General features: G+C 37.4%; 1 protein-coding gene across 3 annotated transcripts in view; it reads right to left on the bottom strand.

The window, feature by feature from the left end:
- Ankrd28 (ankyrin repeat domain 28) overlaps window positions 1-21163 on the bottom strand; it is a 141146-nt gene that overhangs the window by 55818 nt on the left and 64165 nt on the right. For all 3 annotated transcript variants that reach the window (XM_050138015.1, XM_050138016.1, XM_050138014.1), the window contains exon 3: window positions 4718-4796. In XM_050138015.1, the coding sequence (XP_049993972.1) occupies window positions 4718-4796 (79 nt within the window). The remainder of the gene's footprint in view (window positions 1-4717; window positions 4797-21163) is intronic.

The raw sequence follows: 21163 nt of genomic DNA, 5'->3' as shown, positions 1-21163 counted from the left end.
AGAGAAAAAAAAAAAGACACTGCCAAGCTAAATGTTATAGCTGTGGCTTGAGCTGGGGAAGAGGCTATAACTGTTAAGAATATTGTCACACCATTAAAAAGTCTGCGGTGGAATAAAGTGAAGGGTGCCCTTAGGACAAGACACCAGCCAACAAAGTTCCCAACTTGTGAGAAAAAAAATTCTGTTCCTATAAAGCAACAAAAACAACAAGTGCTGCTGTGGTTAAAGGCAGGGGGACAGAACTCATCCCATGTTTGCAGCTCTCCCTGGCAGTGCAGCACAAGGTGCTGGCTCTGGATCATGAAGGATACATGGAAGATAAACTTCCTCTGCAGTTTAAGAGAGTCACTGAGGCTAGGTGTGGCTGGGATCGGGGGTCCCTGCATAGAGGCCTGAAGAGGCCATTGTCTGAAGTTGTGGAAGGTAAACTCTGGTTTGTGTTGGACACCCCCATGATGGTGGTGGAGTTAATCTTGCAGGCAGTAAAGCTGGAGGGACAGTGCCATCTAAGCACTTTGACATCAGACAAGAAGTTACAGAATTTGGAGTTTGCTCTGCTGGGTTTTGGTCTTACTTTGGTCTACTGTTTCCCCACTATGACTCTATTTCTTCCTTTTGGAATGAATAGTAATGTGTATCTTGTATCATTGTATGTTGGAAGGATGTATTTGCTTTTTTGATTTTACAGGGGTTTACAGCTGAGAGACAAGTCTTGAATTTCAGAAGAAATTTTAAAACAGTATTGAGTCTCCAAAAGACTACGGAGAGTATCAAATTAGACTAAATGTATTTTCTTGCATTATGAGATGGTCAGAAGCCTATGTTGGCCAACAAGTGGAATGTGGTGGTTCAAATGAGATGTCCTCCATAAGTATTGAGCATTTAAATCCTTGATCCCCAGTTATTTGGGAAAGGCTTCAGAGGTGTGGCCTTGTTGGAAGAAGTGTGTCAATGAGGACTGGCTCTATGGTTTTAAAAGCCAAGTGTGGTTTCCAGTGCTTGCGCTCGCTTGCTCGCTCTCTTTCTCTCTCCTTCCTGTTTGAGGTTTGAGATGTGAGCCCTCAGACTCCAGCCTCCATGTATGACTCTTGCTCTCATGCTGTGTCTATCCTTATGCACTTTACTGGAACCAAAAGCCCCAAATAAACACTTCTGTCTATAAGTTAATTGGCTACTGGGTTTTATTACAGAACAACAACAATAATAAAACTAACACCACCATAAACCAAAATATAAAAAAAATCTACATATTATGGGAAAATATGTACCTAATGAGGATGGACACTGACTCAAGTGAAGTTTCTTCAGTTACAGGGAAGGCTGCTGAATTATCTAAAAAGCACATTTTGTACAAGTGTTAATGTGTTCCTTTCTCTCGGCTATGTATATTCTAAAGTCCCAAACACTCTTTCATATGATCTGGAGTTGTCACCTCTCCACAGAAATAAAATAAAAATGAACACAATTCTTAAAAACAACCTACAAGTTATCAAAGTCTTAGACATTAAAATAAACAGAACTGTGCTGCTTCTTACATAGCTAGTTTCTTATTTTATCTTTTCATGTATGCTGTGTATGTGTCTAAATGATGTGTGTCTAAATCAGAAGACAACCTCAGGTTCTTGTACTTTCCTTCCATTGTGTTTTGCAACAGGGTTATCTTTGTTGTTTACCATTATATATTGAAGCTTTTAAAGACTCTCCCATCTCTGTCTTCCATCTCACTTGGCCACACTGTATTGTTTTAATAAAATGCTGATTGTCCAGTAGCCAGGCAGGTAGTTAAGTGGGGTGACCAGGCAGGAAGTAGAGGTTGGGCAACAAGAACAGGAGAATTCTGGGAAGAGGAAAGACTCAGTCTGCAGTCATCACCCAGACGCAGAGGAAGCAAGATGAAATCACCTCACTGATAAAGGTACTAAGCCACATTGCTAACACAGACAAGAATTATGGACTAATTTAAGATGTAATAAAGAGTTAATAAGAAGCCTGTGTTACTAGGCCAACCAGTTTATAATTAATGTAGACCTCTGTGTATTTCTTTGGGACTGAACGGTTGCGGGACAGAAACATCGGTCAACACACTGGGATTAGGAACGTGCCAGCACGCCTGGTCTCACATGGGTACACTGGGATTAGGAAGTTGCTATCACGCCTGGTGTCACACGGGCACACTGGGATTGGGAATGTACCATCACGCCTGGTCTCACAGAGGTTCTGAGGATCTGAGTTCAGGTCTCGATGCCTATGTGACAGCACTTTGCTCACTGAGTCATCTCTCAAGCTTTAGCATAGCTATTTCTAAACATTTAAAAAAATGGTTTTTCAACAATTTTGTGACAAAACTTCCCTGTATTAAATTTTGACTCATCAACATATTCTATTAAAAACCTGCCTTACTTAAGAGGAAAAGGACATTTTTTTTCAACTTCTTGTTCTTAACTTCAGTAAGTTTTAGCTGAAAACTAATGACTAAACAGATAAAATAATTCACAAAGAAATTAACAATATTAGATAGGTCCACACCACACCACACCATATTTAATTCTGTATAACCATAAAATTTATTATAAAAGCCAGACTTAAAAATTCTAAGTATATGTATAATGGTATTTTTTGAAATTGTGTGTTTTATAGCTTATTATTTTTATTTTATGGACATGTTTTGTGTGCATGTATGCCTGTGTGAGGGTGTCAGATCCTCTGGAATTGAAGTTACAGACAATTAATTGTGAGCTGCCATGTAGGTGCTGGCAATTAAGCCTGGGCTCTCTGGAAGAGCAACCAATGCGCATAACCACTGAGCCATCTCTCCAGCCTTACTGTTTTTGGTTTTTTTGTTTGTTTGTTTTTTTGTTGTTGTTTTTCAAGACATGGTTTCTCTGTAGCTTTGGGGCCTCATCCTGGAACTAGCTCTTGTAGACCAGGCTGGCCTAAAACTAACAGAGATCCGCCTGCGTCTGCCTACCGAGTTACTGAGCAATTTTTAAGGAGACTACACTACAAAATTTCTTTCCTTAGCTCATCCAAACTGAACTAAAATATCAAAAGAATGATACCACTCCATTTCATTGTTAACGTATATGATGTTCAACCTAGAAATGCAAGAAAAATTCAGCGTCTCATATCCTTTACAAACAAATATCAGAAAAATAATCTGTTTTAGAGGCTGGAGAGAGAGCTCAGTGATTTATAGCATTTGCTACTCTTACAGGGTGCCTATGTTCAATTCTCAGCACCCATGCGGTGGTTCCACAACGCTTTAACTCTACTTCCAGGGAATCAGAGGCCCTTTCCTGACCTCTGTAGGTACCAGGCATAGATGTGGTGAATATACATCATGTATACATATACAGAAAAATTCTGGCTATAATAAAAAATATTTCTACACTATTTGCCTGCCTGCTTTGAGATCTGTAGGCAGTCTGATGACAATGAGAACTATCCAACAAGAGTAAGTTCTAGTGTTATATAATAAAAAACTTGAAAAGTTTAGGAAAGATTAAAAAAAAATAGAAACAAACCAGAATTCTCCCTGCTTTGTATGCACAACAGAGTATTGTAGGCTGGCCTCAAACTTGTTATGCAGCTGAGAATTATCTTGAACCCCTGATTCTCATGCTGCTCTCTCAAGAGCTGGAATTACAGTAACTTGTGTGCTGTCACATCTAGTTTAGGCAATGCTGGGGGGCTCGGTATGGAACCCAGAGCTTCTTATATGCCAGACCAACTAAGCTCATAAACTCAGCACATAAAGCATAATTTCTAAAAAGGCATTTTAAAAAATCTTTTAAAAATTTTGGAGAAAAAAATTATTTTCTTTTTGATGTGTGTGTTTTCCTATGTAGGAGTATATGGTATACACAGGTATATGTGGTATAAATGTGCATGTGAAAACCAGAAGCCAATATTAGGCTGTCTTCCTTATAATTTTCTACCTTTTTTTTTCTTTTTCTATTTTTTTTTTTTAATCAGATCTCTCACTAAACTTAGAAATCACTGCCTTTGCTAGGCAGTCTAGCTGGCCATTGAATTCCAGATATCCACCTGTCTCTACCTCCTCTAGTACTGGGATTACAGCTGTGTACTGCTAAACCTGCATTATGATGTGGGTTAGGAATCTGAACTTAAATTGCATGCCTATACAAGAATCACTTTACCAACTGAATCATATCCTCAGCTCTAAATAAAAGTCATTTAAAGAAAGAAATTCTGATAGTACTACCTTAAATTTCTGTATACACCAAAACTTGTTTCTTCTCATCTAGCTTCTGGGACACTATTACCACTATTATTCTCTCCCCTTTGGAGAAGTCACCTTTGGAATTGTCTCCTTGTAACTATGTATTCAATGAGGTCCATGAAAATTACAATATATAAGGCCTTTTGTAAAAGTTATCTCCTACCCATTCCTCCTTATTTACGCTTTTTATTTTTCCATAACAGACTTTTAAAAAAAAAAAGCAAACCGAACATTACTTGTATTTATCAGAGTAGAAGAAAGTCTGTAAGGACAGCAATTTTTGTTCTACTTCTTAAAGTACTTTAAGCACCTACATCAGGTTATATGATCAGAATCTGTAGAATGATCAAATTGGTTTCAACTTATGAAACCAATATTAAAAAACAGGTTATATATTCAGTAGGCAGCCAGGCTTGAGAAATACTAATTATGACAAAACCAAACAAAATGAACTCATCAGAGGAGTTGTCGTACCAGATAAAATAAGCAGTTCAATGATTTCTGCATCTCCAAGATAGGCAGCAGCGTGTAAAGGAGTTCTCTTCTCGCTGTCCTGTGAAAAGATGAAATAGCACTTTTAAGATATAGTTTAAATGAAATGAAGCATTAGTAACTACCAAATTATTATTTCTACAACTCTACTCCACAATTCTCAATAACAAGATATAGGATGTTTCGACTGCTAAGATAAGAAAAAGCCTTTACAAATGTAGTTGGCTATAGCTATAAAAACATGGCATGAGTTGAATGGTTCGGTCCTATTTGAAAATCTGCAATGAACCAAATTCCAAAAGGTTTTGAGGATTAACATGACACCACAAATGGAAAATTAACATTGAAGAAATTTTGTTTCACATGTAAAATTCTAAAAGATATTATGCATATATTCTCAGCTGATGTGTATAAGGCACCTTGAGATGACAAGTCTCATGATTAAACTTGAATCTCATCCTCAAAACAATTCCCCCATACATACACACACATACACCCAAAATATTTTTCAAAATCTGAAATCTCACATACTCTGATCCCAAGAATTTTAGATAAAGATATTCATCCTATATAAAGTCCATAAAAGAATAAATAAAACTTTAAAAAACACAGATGAGGAAACAGTATGTTCATACATATATATGCTTTTTCAAGACAGTCTCACTATGTCAAACAGGTTGGCCTCAAACTCAAAGATAACCACCTGTTCTGCCCCCAAATGTTGGGATTAAAGCCACTATATCTGGCTTGAGCAAATCTTTTTTTTTTCACTTTTTACCACTTTTCTTTTGCCAAAACAGTTCCACAATTTTAAAAGCTTAACACTTTAAATACAAACTTTAAATAGTTGTACTCATAGGACACAGAAATGACTTTGTGAAGTTAGAATTATCCTTTAACACTATAACAAGGTTAATCTTACTGTTTCTATTGGTTTCTACTTTCATACTCAAAATACATACATGTCTGTTTTAATACCTAAAATCCATTTTTCCCTAAATCTTCCTCCAGAAAGGGAAGCTACATTTAATGTACAGCTTTATAATTCTCTTCCTCCAAAGCAAGTGTACTCCAATTGATCAAGCAAGGTACAAAGTAATGTCACATTAAGGGACTTTTAATTAACAAAGTTAATACAAAATTACATTGGAATATAACTGATATTGTTGTATTTTAAAAAACACTCAGTTAGAGGTAACTATTTTGAGATTTACATTTAGTACTGTTAATGAGAGTTTTTGTTAACAGATTAAGTTTTTTTCCACCATGTTCTATTTGTTGTCTATAGAAAGCAAGTTGTGCCAGGCTGTGGTTGCACACGCCTTTAACTGATGCACTCAGGAGGCAGAGGCAGGAGGATCTCTATGAGTTAGAGGTAAGTCTGGTCTACAGAGTGAGTTCCAGGATAGCCAGGGCGACACAGAGAAACCTTGTGTGATAGTTTGAATGTAACTGCCCCCCTGTAAGCTCATAGGGAATGGCACTATTAGAAGGTATGGCCTTGTTGGAGTTTTAAGTCACCGTGGGGTTGGGCTTTGAGATCTCATATATGTTCAAGCTACACTCAGCGTTCCAGTTCACTTCCTATTGTCTTTGGATCAAGATGTAGAATTCTCAGCACCATGTCTGCCTGCATGCCGCCATGTCCCATCATAATGACATAATGATAATGGACTAAACCTAAACCACCCCAATTAAATGTTTTCCTTTGTAACAAGAGTTGCAATGATCATGGTGTTTCTTCAAAGCTATAGAAACCCTAAGATACCCCGTGGGGGGGGGGGGGCAAACTGTAGCTTGTTATCTACTGTATGATGAGGTTACATCCTTAGATTACCTAAAGATATGTTATTTATAATTAGTGTAGACCAAAATAGAGGAGTGAAATCAACTCACAAAACTTTCTGATCACCTTCATTTTAAAAGGTAACTGTCAAATTGGGTGAGTAAGCAAGCCTAATAGCAGTATTTGGAAGGCTGAGGCAGAAATATCATAATTAACTTCCATGGGCTACATTATGGAGTTCCAAATCAATTTAAGCTATATAGTAAGATATTGTCTTAAAAAAAAACCAATGAAAACAAAACAAAAACTAGCTTACAATTGGAGTGTTTTATCACTTCCCACAGGCTAACAGGAAGATGTGAAACCAAGTCAGCTTTGAACATGCAGATATATATCAGGATCACAGGCTGTCAAACAAGATTCTAAATGATTTCCTAAGAACTGAGCCACCATCTTGGAACTCTAACTTCTAGACTACTTGAAAAAATAAGCTTGTATAAAGTAAAATAATCCCCAGTCTTCACAGTTTTTTGGGAGGGTGGTGGATTATATGTATGAATACAAGGGTACATGAGGAAGTCAGATGTCAACCTCAGAAGTCATTTCTCAAGAGCTGTCTACTTTGTTTAGACAGGATCAATCACTGGGACCTGGGGCTTGCTCCTTAGGCTTGTCTAGGTGCCCAGTGATCTCCAGGACTGTGCCTTCCTGGTGCTGATATTATAAGATTGTACCACCACATCCAGCTTTTATGTGGCTGCTAGAACTCTGGTCCTCATACCTGTCCAGCATACCCACTGAGCTATCTCCTCAGCCTCAAGATTTTAAAATATAATGAATTTACTTGGTTTTGTTGTAAGTTCCCAGTTTGAGAATCTCTAAATTACTTTAAGAAAGAACAACAAATTGGGTGGGGGGCGGTTAGCAATACCATATAAAAATACTATATGGGAAATTAGTATTATAATGTTAATTTAGTTAGTAAGCTAAGAGTCCTAACCTCTATGACCAGAGTTAGAAGCTAGTACATCAGTTTTGTTATTTTAATTTTCATCCCAAGAAACGGAATAGACTGAGAGAAATCACGCACCAAACAGTTGTTGAAAAGCTAACACAGAATAGCTAACAAACATTGAAAGATAAAGATTTACTGAAAGCTGAATACTAATTTAAGACATTTTGGTGCAACTTATTAAATAAGAAATTCTACTAATGTAAAGATATGATAGACCCAGTAAAAAAGAAAAACATCTCTAATGCAATGAATAAACATGACAGAAAGAACGATGACACAGAAAGTGAGTCATCTGTGTCTAAGAGATGCTTGGAATTCTATGACTCAACGCTTGGAATACTATGAAGCTATGACTCATATGAGCATAATACCCCTTTATGTAAATCAAATAAAAGGAGAGAATTAATAATGAAAGAAAAAAACCACAGACCTTATTAGATTTGATGTCCCCTAAATGGCTACTTAATGTGACACGAGAGGCTCTTCATCAAGTTTTATTTAACTCACATGACTAACCAATATTCTTGGTTTCCTAGATAAAATGAATAATTATTTTTTTGTACATGAGGTACTTTGACTCATACAGTCTTCTACTAACAAATCTACACACAATGGGGTCTGTGTATACCAAGAGTAAAATGTGTTTGTAATTTATGTATATGTGCTCTATTTAAATTGACAAATTAGGAACAAAAAAAATCAAATATGTCTATGATCAACAGGCTAAATATTATTTTTAAAATTTAATAAAGGAAAGCTATAAAATATTCGAAGAGTGTTAGAGAACTGAAGAGGAGACAACTGAAGCACTAGGCTTTGGGCCTTAGTAATCATTAAAATCTCAGGAGTTTATTCTAAGACTAGCTTTGCCCAAGAGGGTCTCATCTGTACCACAGGCTAGCCTAGAACTCTTATGTAATATATGGAGGCTCATACTCAAGATCATCATAACTCTGTTTCCAAGGTGATAAGATTATTGGCATATGCCACCAGGCCTAGCTTACGATGCTCATTTAAAGGCTTAATTTTTCATGCCACTTAAAGAAATTAAAATGCACTGTGGGTACAGTGCAAGGAAAATATTCCTATTACTGAGATGCACATTATTAATGAAAAACCTCAAGCTTAATTTAGGGAAATCCCTGGTAAATATATTGTTATACTGAAATGCTTAGCAATAGTCATACTTTAAACACATCAGAAAAGATTACGAGTTGGACATCTACACATTGAAATACTGTGCTTAAAATTTAAATTGAGACGGAAAGGGAGAGACAGGTGAGGGTGTGTTGTAGGTCACAGGAGAATAAACACTGCATTATGGGAGTTCAAGAAGGAAAAGAAGCGGAGTTGTTGGTGCATGCCTATAGTCCTAGCACTTAGGAGGATAGAGAGGCAGGGGATGAGGAAAAGCCATCCTTACTACATGGCAACTCTATATCAAACAACCCACAACAAAATACAGAAGGAAAGACAGAAATTATGTTTAATGAAGTAACATCTAAAACCTTCAAATTAAAGTGTAGCACAAGTAATAAAAACCCAGAGACAGATATTGGGGTTCAAGCTGAAGATCTGAAAAGCAAAGCAGCCAAGTCACTAAAGAGCTCTTACCTCTGTGAAATCTTCAGATTGGAAAGAGAGCGAGTTCCTGCCTCATTCTGCCTTATATTCTTCTATAGTGCTGGGATTAAGAGCCTGCACCACCATCCAGGCTCTATGGCTAACTAGTGTGGCTGCTAAGATTAAAGGTGTGTGCCACCATTGCCTAGCCTGTATGGCTCACTAGTATGGCGAGCTCTGCACTCTGATTGTCAGGCAAGATTTATTTATTAAAACACAAATAAAATATCACTATATTAAACCCAAAATTTGAGATTTGAGAGAGAAATGGTATTCCACATAAACGTGAGCATACACATATACACTTACACATAACAATCTTCTCAAAGACAATTCTTCCTGTCTACTCTGTTATATGCAAATTTTAATCTTGAGTATGTTGCAGAGCTTTTAAATGTAATGAGCAAAATTTTAAAAGTTCTCATAAATACAGAATATTATCTTTGACTCAAGTTATTAAAGATTTCATGAGTTAGGGAGACTGCTCATTTGGCAAAGTGCTTACTACGCATGAGGATCTGAGTTCGATCCCCAGAACACAGCAATGGTGAGATGGGAGGCAGAGACAGGCAGATCCCTGGTTCCTGGACTAGGTAGCCTGGCCTACATGACAAGATTCAGGTCATCCAGAGACCTCATCTCAAACAAAAGGTGGAAAGCTCCTGAGGACTGACAGCCTCTGTGTACAGGTAAACACCCATCCAGGCACTAAATAAAAGAGGGTAGCATGTGCTTGCAATCTAAGTGCTGAGGGATACAGGCAAGAGGGTCCCTACGGAATTGCTTAGTCTGTCAATCAATGAGAGATCCTGTCTCAAAGAAAAAGTGGGAAGCTCTCAGGGGCTCACACTCAAGGTTGTCCCCAGATTTCCATGTGCCAAGCAAGCAATTTCCATGTGTATACTGTTCTCCTCTCAACACATACACATTTCTAAAAGATACGGGTACAGCAGCAAGTACTTGCAATGTCAGCATCTGGAAAGCAAAAACATAAGATCCCTGGGACTCACTGGCCAGTCACACTAGCCTAATTGGTGAGCTCTAGAATAATGAAATCCTGTTTCAAACAAGTAAGTGGTTTCTGCATTGCAACATACACGGCGGATGGGATGGCTTTGCTAACAAGACAACAAAGGAATTACTACAAAGGCATTAACTGTAACTGAAATTGTAACCTGGACTAAGTTAAAATTAGTATCTCATGTTCAATGACACCACAAAGAATTAAGGCAATCTGTAATGTAAAAATAGAATTTATAACACCTACAGCTCAAAGGGGGCTCATTCAGAATATGAAAAGCTGCTGCAAATCAAAAAGAAACTAAAAAAAATGAGCAAGAGATTTAAGAGGCTGGCTGTGTGTGTGTGTGTACATCAAACTCATTAAAAGCAACTCAACACTGCCATAAACAAAAATATAACATTACTATAAATGTGACACACTCTTTTAATCCTAGCTCTCAGCAGCAAGTGGGTCTCTGTGAGTTTAAGGCCAGTCTGGACTATTTAGTGAGTTCTAAGACACCAGGGCTATACAGAGACTCTGTCTCAAAAAGTAAAACAAAAATAAAGTAACAACAACAAAAGCAACAACAATGGCATTTCTATACTTTACTGTAGCCTATTAAGTGTGCAGAAACTTCATTTCTGAAAAAAAAAAGATATAGCCTTAATTAAAAATACTTTATAGCTTAAGAATACCAATGATCACTTGGGCTACTAAAAACACTATTGACTGACTTGCTCAATTTAGAGTTGCAAAATTACTGTTTAAAAAGCACTGTATTTGTAAAGAGCTATTATAGTTGAATGTTAACTTTTATTTGCTGGAACTGAAAGTGATTCCCCCAGAAGATATAAACAGGACTTGGGACAGATCTCAAAAAGTGCTAGGAACATGTCTCAGTTGTAAAGTGCTTACTTTGTAAGCATGAGTAAGTCTGATTTCAGTATGGTAATGTGTGTGAGAGTAACCCTAATATTGGGGAAGTGGAGACAAAGGAACCCTAAAGCTTCTTGGCCAGCCAGTCTACAGTTTAGCCTAATTAGTGATCCCCTGGCTAATGAAGGAAGCTGTCGCAAAAGAGGATGACATTCCTAACGATGGTACCCAAAGCTGTTCTTTGTCCTCCATAAATGTAGGCATACATACAATTTTAAAAAAAGAAATAAAAGCTATAATAGGAAGTATACATGAGTTTTAGAGGTGGCCCTTTCTTTTGCACTAATTTCTGGATTAAAAAGTTTGGTAACATTTCTTTTTAAAAATGCTTTCTCGAAATGCTCTTTGCAAACATACTGAATTCAGTGCTACGTGGTATTCTCAGTTATATATGTATCTTCACAATCAATCTTACAACACCTTATCCTTATACCTGAGAAGCTTTTCTCTTGAGCCAGCAGTTCTCAGCTGTGGGTTATGATCCCCAAAAGGGTTGCACATCAGATATTCTATATATCAGATATTTACATTATAATTCATTAACCGCAAAAATTATAATTATAAAGTAGCAATTAGATAATGTTATGGCTGGGGGTTACCACAACACAATGAACTGCATTAAAGGATCACAACATTAGGAAGGCTGAGAACCACTGTCTTAAACTATCTTCCTTACTTCCATTATTCCTAGCCCTACCAAAATAAATAAACACACCATCTCTATGGATTTGCCTGCTTTGCTTACATATCTTCGGGGTTTGTTTATACCATAGAATTATTAGCATTCCACTTTACTGATTAATAATATTCCCTGTAGGGATATATCACATTTTTTATTCACTCAGTTGATGGAAATTTGAATTGCTTACATTTTTTGTCTATTACTAGTAATAATGACAAGAACATTAATTTCCACAAAGAAAATCTTGTCAGGTGGTGGTGGTGCATGCGTTTAATCCCAGCACCCAAGAGCAGGGACAGAAGGATCTCTGTGAGTTCGAAGCCAGCCTGGTCTATAGAGCTAGTTCCAGGACAGTCAGAGATACACAGAGAAAAACACTCTGTCTTAAAAAACAACAACACCAAAAACAGAGATAGAGAGAAGGGGGGAAGGAGAGAATCTTTATGTGAACTTGTTTATTATTTTTTAGAAGGTATATTCTTAGGAATGAAACAATATGGTAATAAATATAGCAACTCATATTTAGACTTGAACTACCAACCTGTCTTCTACAGTGACTTCTTAGCAGAGTGAACAAGGGCTCCAATATCTAGAAAGTCTTGACATCATTTGTTAATCATCTCCGTCAAGCACATGTGGCACATGCCTTTAATCCCAAACTCAGGAAACAGATCTCTGAGTTCAAGGTGTTCCTAGTCTATAATAGTAAGTTACAGGCCATCTAGGGCGACACAATGAGACCCTGCCTAAAAAAGCAAAATCCAAGACAAACCAAAAAAAAAAAAAAAAAAAAAAAACCCACAACTCCATCAACTTCATCCCAGTGTGTAGCAAATGGCATCTCAGTTGTGGTTCTGATTAATATTTCCCTAATGGCTAATCATGTTCCACATGTCTTTATGTGCTTATCAACCACTGTGTACTTTCTATGGAGGTGTGTCTATTCATCATTGGCCTTTTTTTTTTTTAAAAATTGGGATATTCGCCTTTTCAATAAGGATAAAAGAACAAATAAATATAGTATGTCCCATGTCTGTGACCAATGTGTCACATTTAGATTTCCTATTACCATCAGGATACAAGCTATCAGTCCTGCTGTGGATTTGTTTGGATGATCTTCAATTCAAATTCAGTACTAACACTCCTTACTTGGGAGGTAGTATTAAATGACACAGTAGAGGGCTCAGTTACTTAATACTGCCCCCAATTCAGACACTAGTCACAAGTTCCAAGTTGTCTTTTCTGTACTTCTAACTATAAATTATGATTCCTATAGTCTCCTTCTGTCTTCCTGTGTATATGTCATTCCTTCAGGAACTCCTGTGTGTGATCACTGGTGATCACACCAATCTTCAGTCTTGGTGACTGAACCAGTACAATTTTAAAATAAACCTACTGTAGAAAAGAACTCAGATCTGGGCAATGCTGGCATGCCTTTAATCCTAGTACTCAAGAGGAAGAGAAGGCAGATCTCTGAGATCTCTGAATTGAGGCCAGTCTGGTCTATACAGTGAGTGCTAGAACAGCAAGGGCTACACAGAGAAACCCTATGTTAAAAGAAAAATAAAAAAGAAGGAAAGAGAGAAAAAAGAACTCAGACCTAAGTAATACTATATTTTTTTATAAAGATTTTATTTATTGCATATACAATACAGTGTTCTGCTGCCATGTATGCCTGCATGCCAGAAGAGGGCACCAGATCTCATTTTAGATGGTTGTGAGCCACCATGTGGTTGCTGGGAATTGAACTCAGAACCCCTGGAAGAACAGTCAGTGTCCTTAACCTCTGAGCCATCTCTCCAGCCCCAGTAATACTATATTGTATACTGAATGCACGATCTATTGGATTCAAAATATAAAAGACTAAATTATGACCAGAAATAAAAGACTAAGATTTTTAAAGGTTTATTTGATTTTAATTATAAATATGCATTATATATGTACAGACATATATGTGTGTTTCAGTATGCATGAATACACACATGTGCAGGTGTTCACGGAGGCCAGAGAGGGAGTTGTGAATCACAGACATACTGGGTCTTCTGGAAGAATAATACATACTGCTGAGTTATCTCTCTAGTCCCATATGTGAAAATTTGTTCATTATGTAGATTCAAACGGTAATTTTGAGGAACTAACAGTCAGAATAATAAGAGGAGAAAAAAACTGGACATTAGTAATCATTTTTATACAAAATATCAACTAAGGTCCATTTACACTAAGGGTAAAGTGTTCTCAGTACTAGCAAAAGACACAGGATCTGAAATGGGATCTCCAAGTCAAGAACAGTAGCTAAAGCCAGATTTGTAATCCCAGATACTCAGAAGGCCAAGGCAGAATATTGAAAATTTAAATCTTGCCTGGGAAACTCAGTTAGAACATGTTAAAAGTATGTGTCATTGTCCTGACCCCTTCCTACCTGACAGGGTTTCTCTCTATGTAGCCCTGGCTATCCTGGAACTCACTCTGAAGACCAGGTTGGCCTTAAACTCAAGAGATCTGCCTGCCTCTGCCCTCCTGAGTACTGGGATTAAAGGCCTGAGCCACCTCTGATCAGCATGTCTCAAAGTTTTAAAAAGGCCGGAGAAGCCCTAAACAAAATACTAGAAGGAAAACTCTAACCCAAGGAAGTTGGCTACATCAACAAAAACAAAGACAATTGATGGTCTCATAGCAGCATCCCAAAGAAAGAAAAAATGCACAAATAAACATCATCAACAATGAAAACTAAATACAGAATATAGCAATCACTGGTCATTATTATTCCTTAATATAAATGGACTCAACTCACATATAAAAAGGCACAGGCTAACAGATTGGATACGAAAACAGAATCCATCCTTCTGCAGACAACACATCTCAACCTCAAACACATACACTGTCTAAGAATAAATGGTTGGGAAAAAAATATTCCAATCAAATGGACCTAAGAAACAAGCGGATGTAACTATCCTAGTATCTAACAAAACAGACTTCAACTAAAATCAATCAAAAGAGACAAGGCAGGACATTTGATATTAGTCACAGGAAAAATCATCAAGAGGAAATCTCAATACAGATCATCTATGCCCCAAATACAAGGGCACCCTCATATGTAAAAGAAACACTTCTAAAGCTTAAATCATACATTAAACCCCACACACTAATAGTGGGAGACTTCAACACTCCCCTCTCACCACTGGACAGGTCAGTCAGACAAAAAATGAACAGAGAAATGAGAAAACTAACAGATGTTAAGACTCAAATGGACTTCACCGATAACTATAGAACCCATCCAAATATAAAATAAGCCTTCTCAGCACCTCATGGAACGTTCTCAAAAACTGACCACATACTAGGTAACAAAACAAATCTCAACAGATTAAAAAAAAAATTGGAATAACCCCATGTATCTTATCAGATCACCATGGTTTAAAGCTAGAAGTCAACAGCAGTACTGACTCCAGAAAGTCCACAAACACATGGAAATTTAACAATGCTCACCTAAATCATCAACAGGTCAAAAAAGAAATAAAGGGAGAAATTAAAGACTTCCTAAAATTCAATGAAAGTAAGTACACAACATACCCAAATTAATGGGACACAATGAAAGCAGTGTTAAGAGGAAAGTTCATAACACCAAATGCCTACATAAAAAAGCTGGAAAAAAAATTCCACACTAGTGAATTAACAAAACATTTGAAAAAAACATTAGAACAAAAAGGAGCAAACTCACCTACAAGAACTAGACAGCAGGAAATAATAAAATTGAGAGTTAAAATTAATAAAACAGAAACAAAGAAAATAATACAAAGAGTTGGTTCTTCGAGAAAATCAGCAAAATGGACAAACTTTTATCCAAACTAACCAAAAGGCAGAGAGAGAATATCCAAATTAACAAAGTCAGAAATGAAAAGGGGGACATAACAACAGACAAGGAGGAAATACAGAAAATCATCAGGTCATGTTTCGAAAACCTGTACTCCACAAAATTGGAAAACTTAAAGGAAATGGACAACTTTCTCGATAAATATCAATTACCAAAATGAAATCAGGACCAGAGAAGGAAATTAAACAGACCTATAACTGCTGAAGAAATAGAAACAGTCATCAAAAGTATCCCAACCAAAAAAAGCCCAGGACCAGATGGTTTCAGCTCAAAATTCTACAAGATTTTCAAAGAAGAACTACTACTACCAATACTCAAATTATTGCACACAATAGAAACAGAAGGAACACTGCCAAACTCATTTTATGACACTACAACTACCCTGATACCCAAACCACAGAGAGATATTACTAAGAAAGTGAATTACAGAACAATCTCACTCATGAACATTGATGCAAAAATACTAAATAAAATACTAGCTAGCAACTAACTAGCAAATTGAATCAAGAACATATCAGGACCATTATCCACCAAGACCAAGTCGGCTTCATTCCAAAGATGCAGGGATGGCTCAACATACAAAAATCTGTCAACGTAATCCACCATATAAACAAACTGAAAAATAAAAACCACATGATCATTTCATTAGATACCAAAAAAGCTTTCAAGAAAATACAACATCCCGCGGGGCGATGGTGGCGCACGCCTTTAATCCCAGCACTCGGGAGGCAGAGGCAGGCAGGCGGATCTCTGTGAGTTTGAGACCAGCCTGGTCTACAGAGCTAGTTCCAGGACAGGCTCCAAAGCCACAGAGAAACCCTGTCTCGAAACACCCCCCCCCCCAAAAAAAAAATCCCTTCATGATAAAGGTCTTGGAGAGAGCAGGGATACTAGGAACATACCTAAACACAATAAAGGCAATATAAAGCAATCCAACAACCAACATCAAACTAAATGGAGAGAAACTCAAAGCGATCCCACTGAAATCAGGAACAAGACAAGGTTGTCCATTCTCTCCATATCTATTCAATATAGTTCTTGAAGTCCTAGCTAGAGCAATAAGACACCAGAAGGAGATCAAGGGGATACAAATAGGAAAAGAAGTAGTCAAACTATCACTACTTGCTGATGATATGACAGTTTATATAAGCGATCCCAAAAATTCTACCAAGGAACTTCTACAACTCATAAACACTTCAGTAATGTAGCAAGAAACAAGATTAACAAAAAAAAAAAAAAAAAAACCAGTAGCGGGGCTGGAGAGATGGCTCAGCGGTTAAGAGCATTGTCTGCTCTTCCAGAGGTCCTGAGTTCAATTCCCAGCAACCACATGGTGGCTCACAACCATCTGGCAACCATCTGTAATGGGGTCTGGCGCCCTCTTCTGGTCTGCTGGCATACACACAGACAGAATATTGTATACATAATAAATAAATAAATAAATAAATAAATAAATATTTAAAAAAAAAAAACAGTAGCCCTCCTGTACACAGATATAAAAGGGCTGAGAATCAACACCCTTCACAATAGCCACAAATAGCATGAAATATCTTGGAGTAACTCTAACCAAACAAGGGGAAGACTTGTATGATGAGAACTTTAAAGAAAGAAATTGAAGAAGATACCAAAAAGTGGAAAGATCTCCCATGCTTTTGCGTAGGCAGAATTAACATAGTAAAATGGCAATCTTACCAAAAGCAATCTACAGATTCAATGCCCATCAAAATTCCAGCAAAATTCTTCACAGACCTCAAAAGAACGGTACTCAACTTCATATGGAAAAGTAAAAAACCCATTATAGTCAAAAGAATCCTGTACAATAAAAAAACTTCTGGAGGCATCACAATCCCTGACTTCAAACTCTAGTACAGAGCTACAGTCCTGAAAGCAGCCTGGTATTGAATAAAAGAACTTCTGGAGGCATCACAATCCCTGACTTCAAACTCTAGTACAGAGCTACAGTCCTGAAAGCAGCCTGGTATTGGTATAAGAACAGACAGAAGGACCAATGAAACCAAATAGAAGACCCAGACACTAATTCACACACCTTCGAACACCTGATCTTTGATAAAGAAGCAAAAATTATCAAATGGAAAAAAGAAAGCATATTTAACAAATGGTGCTGGCATAACTGGATATTGACATGTAGAAGGATGAAAACAGACCCATATCTATCACCATGCACAAAACTCAAGTCCAAATGGATCAAAGACCTCAACATAAAGCCAGCCACACAGAACCTAATAAAAGAGAAAATTGCAAGTACACTTGAACGCATTAGCACAGGAGACCAATTCCTAAATAGAATCCCAGCGGCAAAGACACTGAGAGAAACAATTAATAAATGGGACCTCCTGAAACTGAAAAGCTTCTGTAAAGCAAAGGAAATGGTCAACAAGACAAAACAGCAGCCTACAGAATGGGGAAAAAACTTCACTAACCCCACATCAGACAGAAGTCTGATCTTCAAAATATACAAGGACTCAAGAAATTAGTCATCAAAAGAACAAATAATCCAATAAAAAAAAAATGGAGTACAGACCTAAACAGAGAACTCTCAACAGAGGAATCTATAATGGCTGAAAGATATTTAAGGAAATCCTCAACATCCTTAGTCATCAGAGAAATGCAAATCAAAACAACTCTGAGATTCTGTCTTATACCCGTAAGAATGGCCAAGATCAAAAACATTGATGACAACTAATGCTGGAGAGGTTGTGGGTGAAAGGGAACACTTCTGCATTGCTCATGGGAATGCAAGCTGGTACAGCCCCTTTGCATGTCAGTGTGGTGATTTCTCAGAAAATTAGGAAACAACTGTTCTCAAGACCCAGCAATACCATTTTCGGGTATATATCCAAAGGATGCTCAATTGTGCCACAAGGACATGTGCTCAACTATGTTCATAGCAGCTTTGTTTGTCATACCAGAACCTGGAAACAACCTAAATGCTCCTCAACAAAAGAATGGATAAGGAAAATGTGGTACATTTACACAATGGAGTACTACACAGCAGAAAAAGTCATCTTGAATTTTTCAGAAAATGGATGGAGGTAGAAAACATCTTTTTGAGTGAGGTAACCCAGATCCAGAAAGACAAATATCACATGTACTCACTCATAAGTGGTTTTTAAACATAAAGCAAAGAAAACCAGCCTACAAATCATAATCCCAGACAACAATGAGTACACTAAGAGAGACATACACAGATCTAATCTATATGGGGAGTAGAAAAAGTCAAGGTCTCCTGAGTAAATTGGCAGCATGGGGACTTTGGGGGAGATTGAAGGGGAGAGGAGAGGCAAGGAGGGGAGCAGAGAAAAATGTAGAGCTCAATAAAAATCAATAAAGAAAAAAGAGAAGACTGGAGAGAAGTTTCAGTGATTAAGAGCACTTGCTACTCTTCTTGGAGGATGAGGGTTTGGTTTTCAGTACCCATATAGTGTTCCTAACTTTAACTCCAGTTCCAAAGGATCCAATAACTTTTATTGACATTGCCTGTCATGGTTCATAGACATACATGCAGGGAAAACACTCACAAGCATAAAATAAAGTAGTAAAAAAAATTTTTTTTTTCAAATTAAAGGTAGTCAGGTGGTGGCGGCGGCACATGCCTTTAATCTCAGCACTTGGGAAGCAGAGGCAGGCAGATCTCTGTGTTTAAGGCCAGCTTGCCAGAGTGAGTTCCAGAACAGCCAGGGCTGGTTCACAGAGAAACCCTGTCTTGAAAAAGCAAAAATAAATGGATAGACAGACAGATAAAAGGGCTGGGGAAATAGCTCTTGCCTCTCATGTCAGATTCTATGTTTAATCCAAATTCAATCCTTAGCACTGAAATCCCCTTCCAAAAAACAAAGCATACCTATTAGCTTTTGTTTTATTCCTTTGGGAATGATTATCCTTTTAAGTTCAAAACATTACTAGAAAAATAAAAATACTATGCTCAGTCTTTATATCCCTCAATATCCATTTGATTCTATATGGACACTAAGATACTAAAGAAATCACTGAAGATTCACATAAAGTAATCTTGGAGAGGCAAAAAAAGCAACCTAGTTTCTACATAAATAAAACTACAAACCTTCACTGAATGCTATTTCTTTTTCAAATCAATGTTAAATACTTGATCTACATTTCGTACCTGATTTTTTGTTGTGTTTGATTTTCTTTAAAGCATATATGACACATCCTAAAATAGTTCGTTTATTATATTTTACTGATATTGGAGAACATCTTTGAAACAACTTTGGTAAGATATATTCAAATCCTTGATTCTCTATAAAACTAACAACAGCTGGGGAGATGGTTCAGTGTACAAGAGTGGTTGCTGCACAAGCAGGAGGACCTAAATTTACACCTCCAACATGTGAAAATCCAGGTGTGGCTGCTTGTGCCTAGAACTTTGGCATGAGTGCCAAGACAACAACAGAAAAAATAGTATAGTGCACTTTTTAAATGTACAAGTCAGATGAAGTTAGTCTACAAGTGGTTATAAGACATGAAAGATTTGTTTCAAGGCTTCCTAGCAATTTTCTAAAACTATATTATTTAATAATCTACAATAATTTATTTCGTAGTAGAGAGTCTCAATTATGTATGTAATGAGAGTCAAATTTTTTTTGTGAATACAGTCTTTAAGTGGGATGAGGCACGTTTTCCCTTTCAGTCTTGACTCAAAGCATTTTGATTTGCACAATTTTGAATATATTAGTTACTTTTACACTGGCTTATATGTACCAATAATCTGGCAGCAGGATCTGAAATGCAAGCTTTATTTTACCAAATGCTACACATTTGGCTCAATTGAGCACTGTACAGAATGGTGGTGATTAGCATCCACCTTGTCTCTATTCCTTTGCCCCTGCCCCAGGTTTTCATAACTTCTTGAGTTACTTTTATGATTTTATGCTTGATAATCTTATAATTCTAACTTTCCTCTCTGTAATACAATGATAAAACCTCAGCTTGACAGAATAGTTCTACTGATAAGAACTTTAAGTAAATGGCTTTTCTAGAAATTGAGGTTCCTGACCTGAGCACTGAGGGTAAAATGATTTGAATGTGCTCTCCAAAGTGTAGGTGCTGCCAAGAGGACAGTGAATGGGAGTGGGGAAGGAGTTTAAGAGATAGTAAGGCGTTCTAACATGACTGGGTGATAAAGAGCTCTCATGAGGGTCAGCAAGATGGATTGTAGAGAGCTGCGTGGAGCCACACCTGATGGCGATATAGAGAGCTGCGTGGAGCTGCACCTGATGGCGCTGGCTCCTGCCCTCCGCAATCCCGAAAGCTCTCTGTGATAATCAACTTGGAAGGCCTGACTCATGCTATTATCACACAATGATTGTCAGCTGCTTGCATATGCGTGGACCTATGGGCAGTGCCCACCTGGCAATCCGGGGTTGGCGGCCTGTGCCTTTTTAAGGGCTGGGAGAGGTTTGCCCAGGGGGAGAGAGAGAGGCGAAAGAGAGAGAGAGGGGGAGAGAGGGAGGGAGGGAGAGAGAGAGAGAGAGAG

The sequence above is a fragment of the Alexandromys fortis genome, unplaced genomic scaffold (genome assembly GCF_014885135.2).
Source record: "Alexandromys fortis isolate MF-2015 unplaced genomic scaffold, M_Fortis_MF-2015_v1.1 scaffold_14, whole genome shotgun sequence".
In the NCBI taxonomy this organism is placed as follows: domain Eukaryota; kingdom Metazoa; phylum Chordata; class Mammalia; order Rodentia; family Cricetidae; genus Alexandromys; species Alexandromys fortis.
Note: the sequence above shows the minus strand (reverse complement) of the source record. Positions and strands in the feature narration are given on the sequence as shown.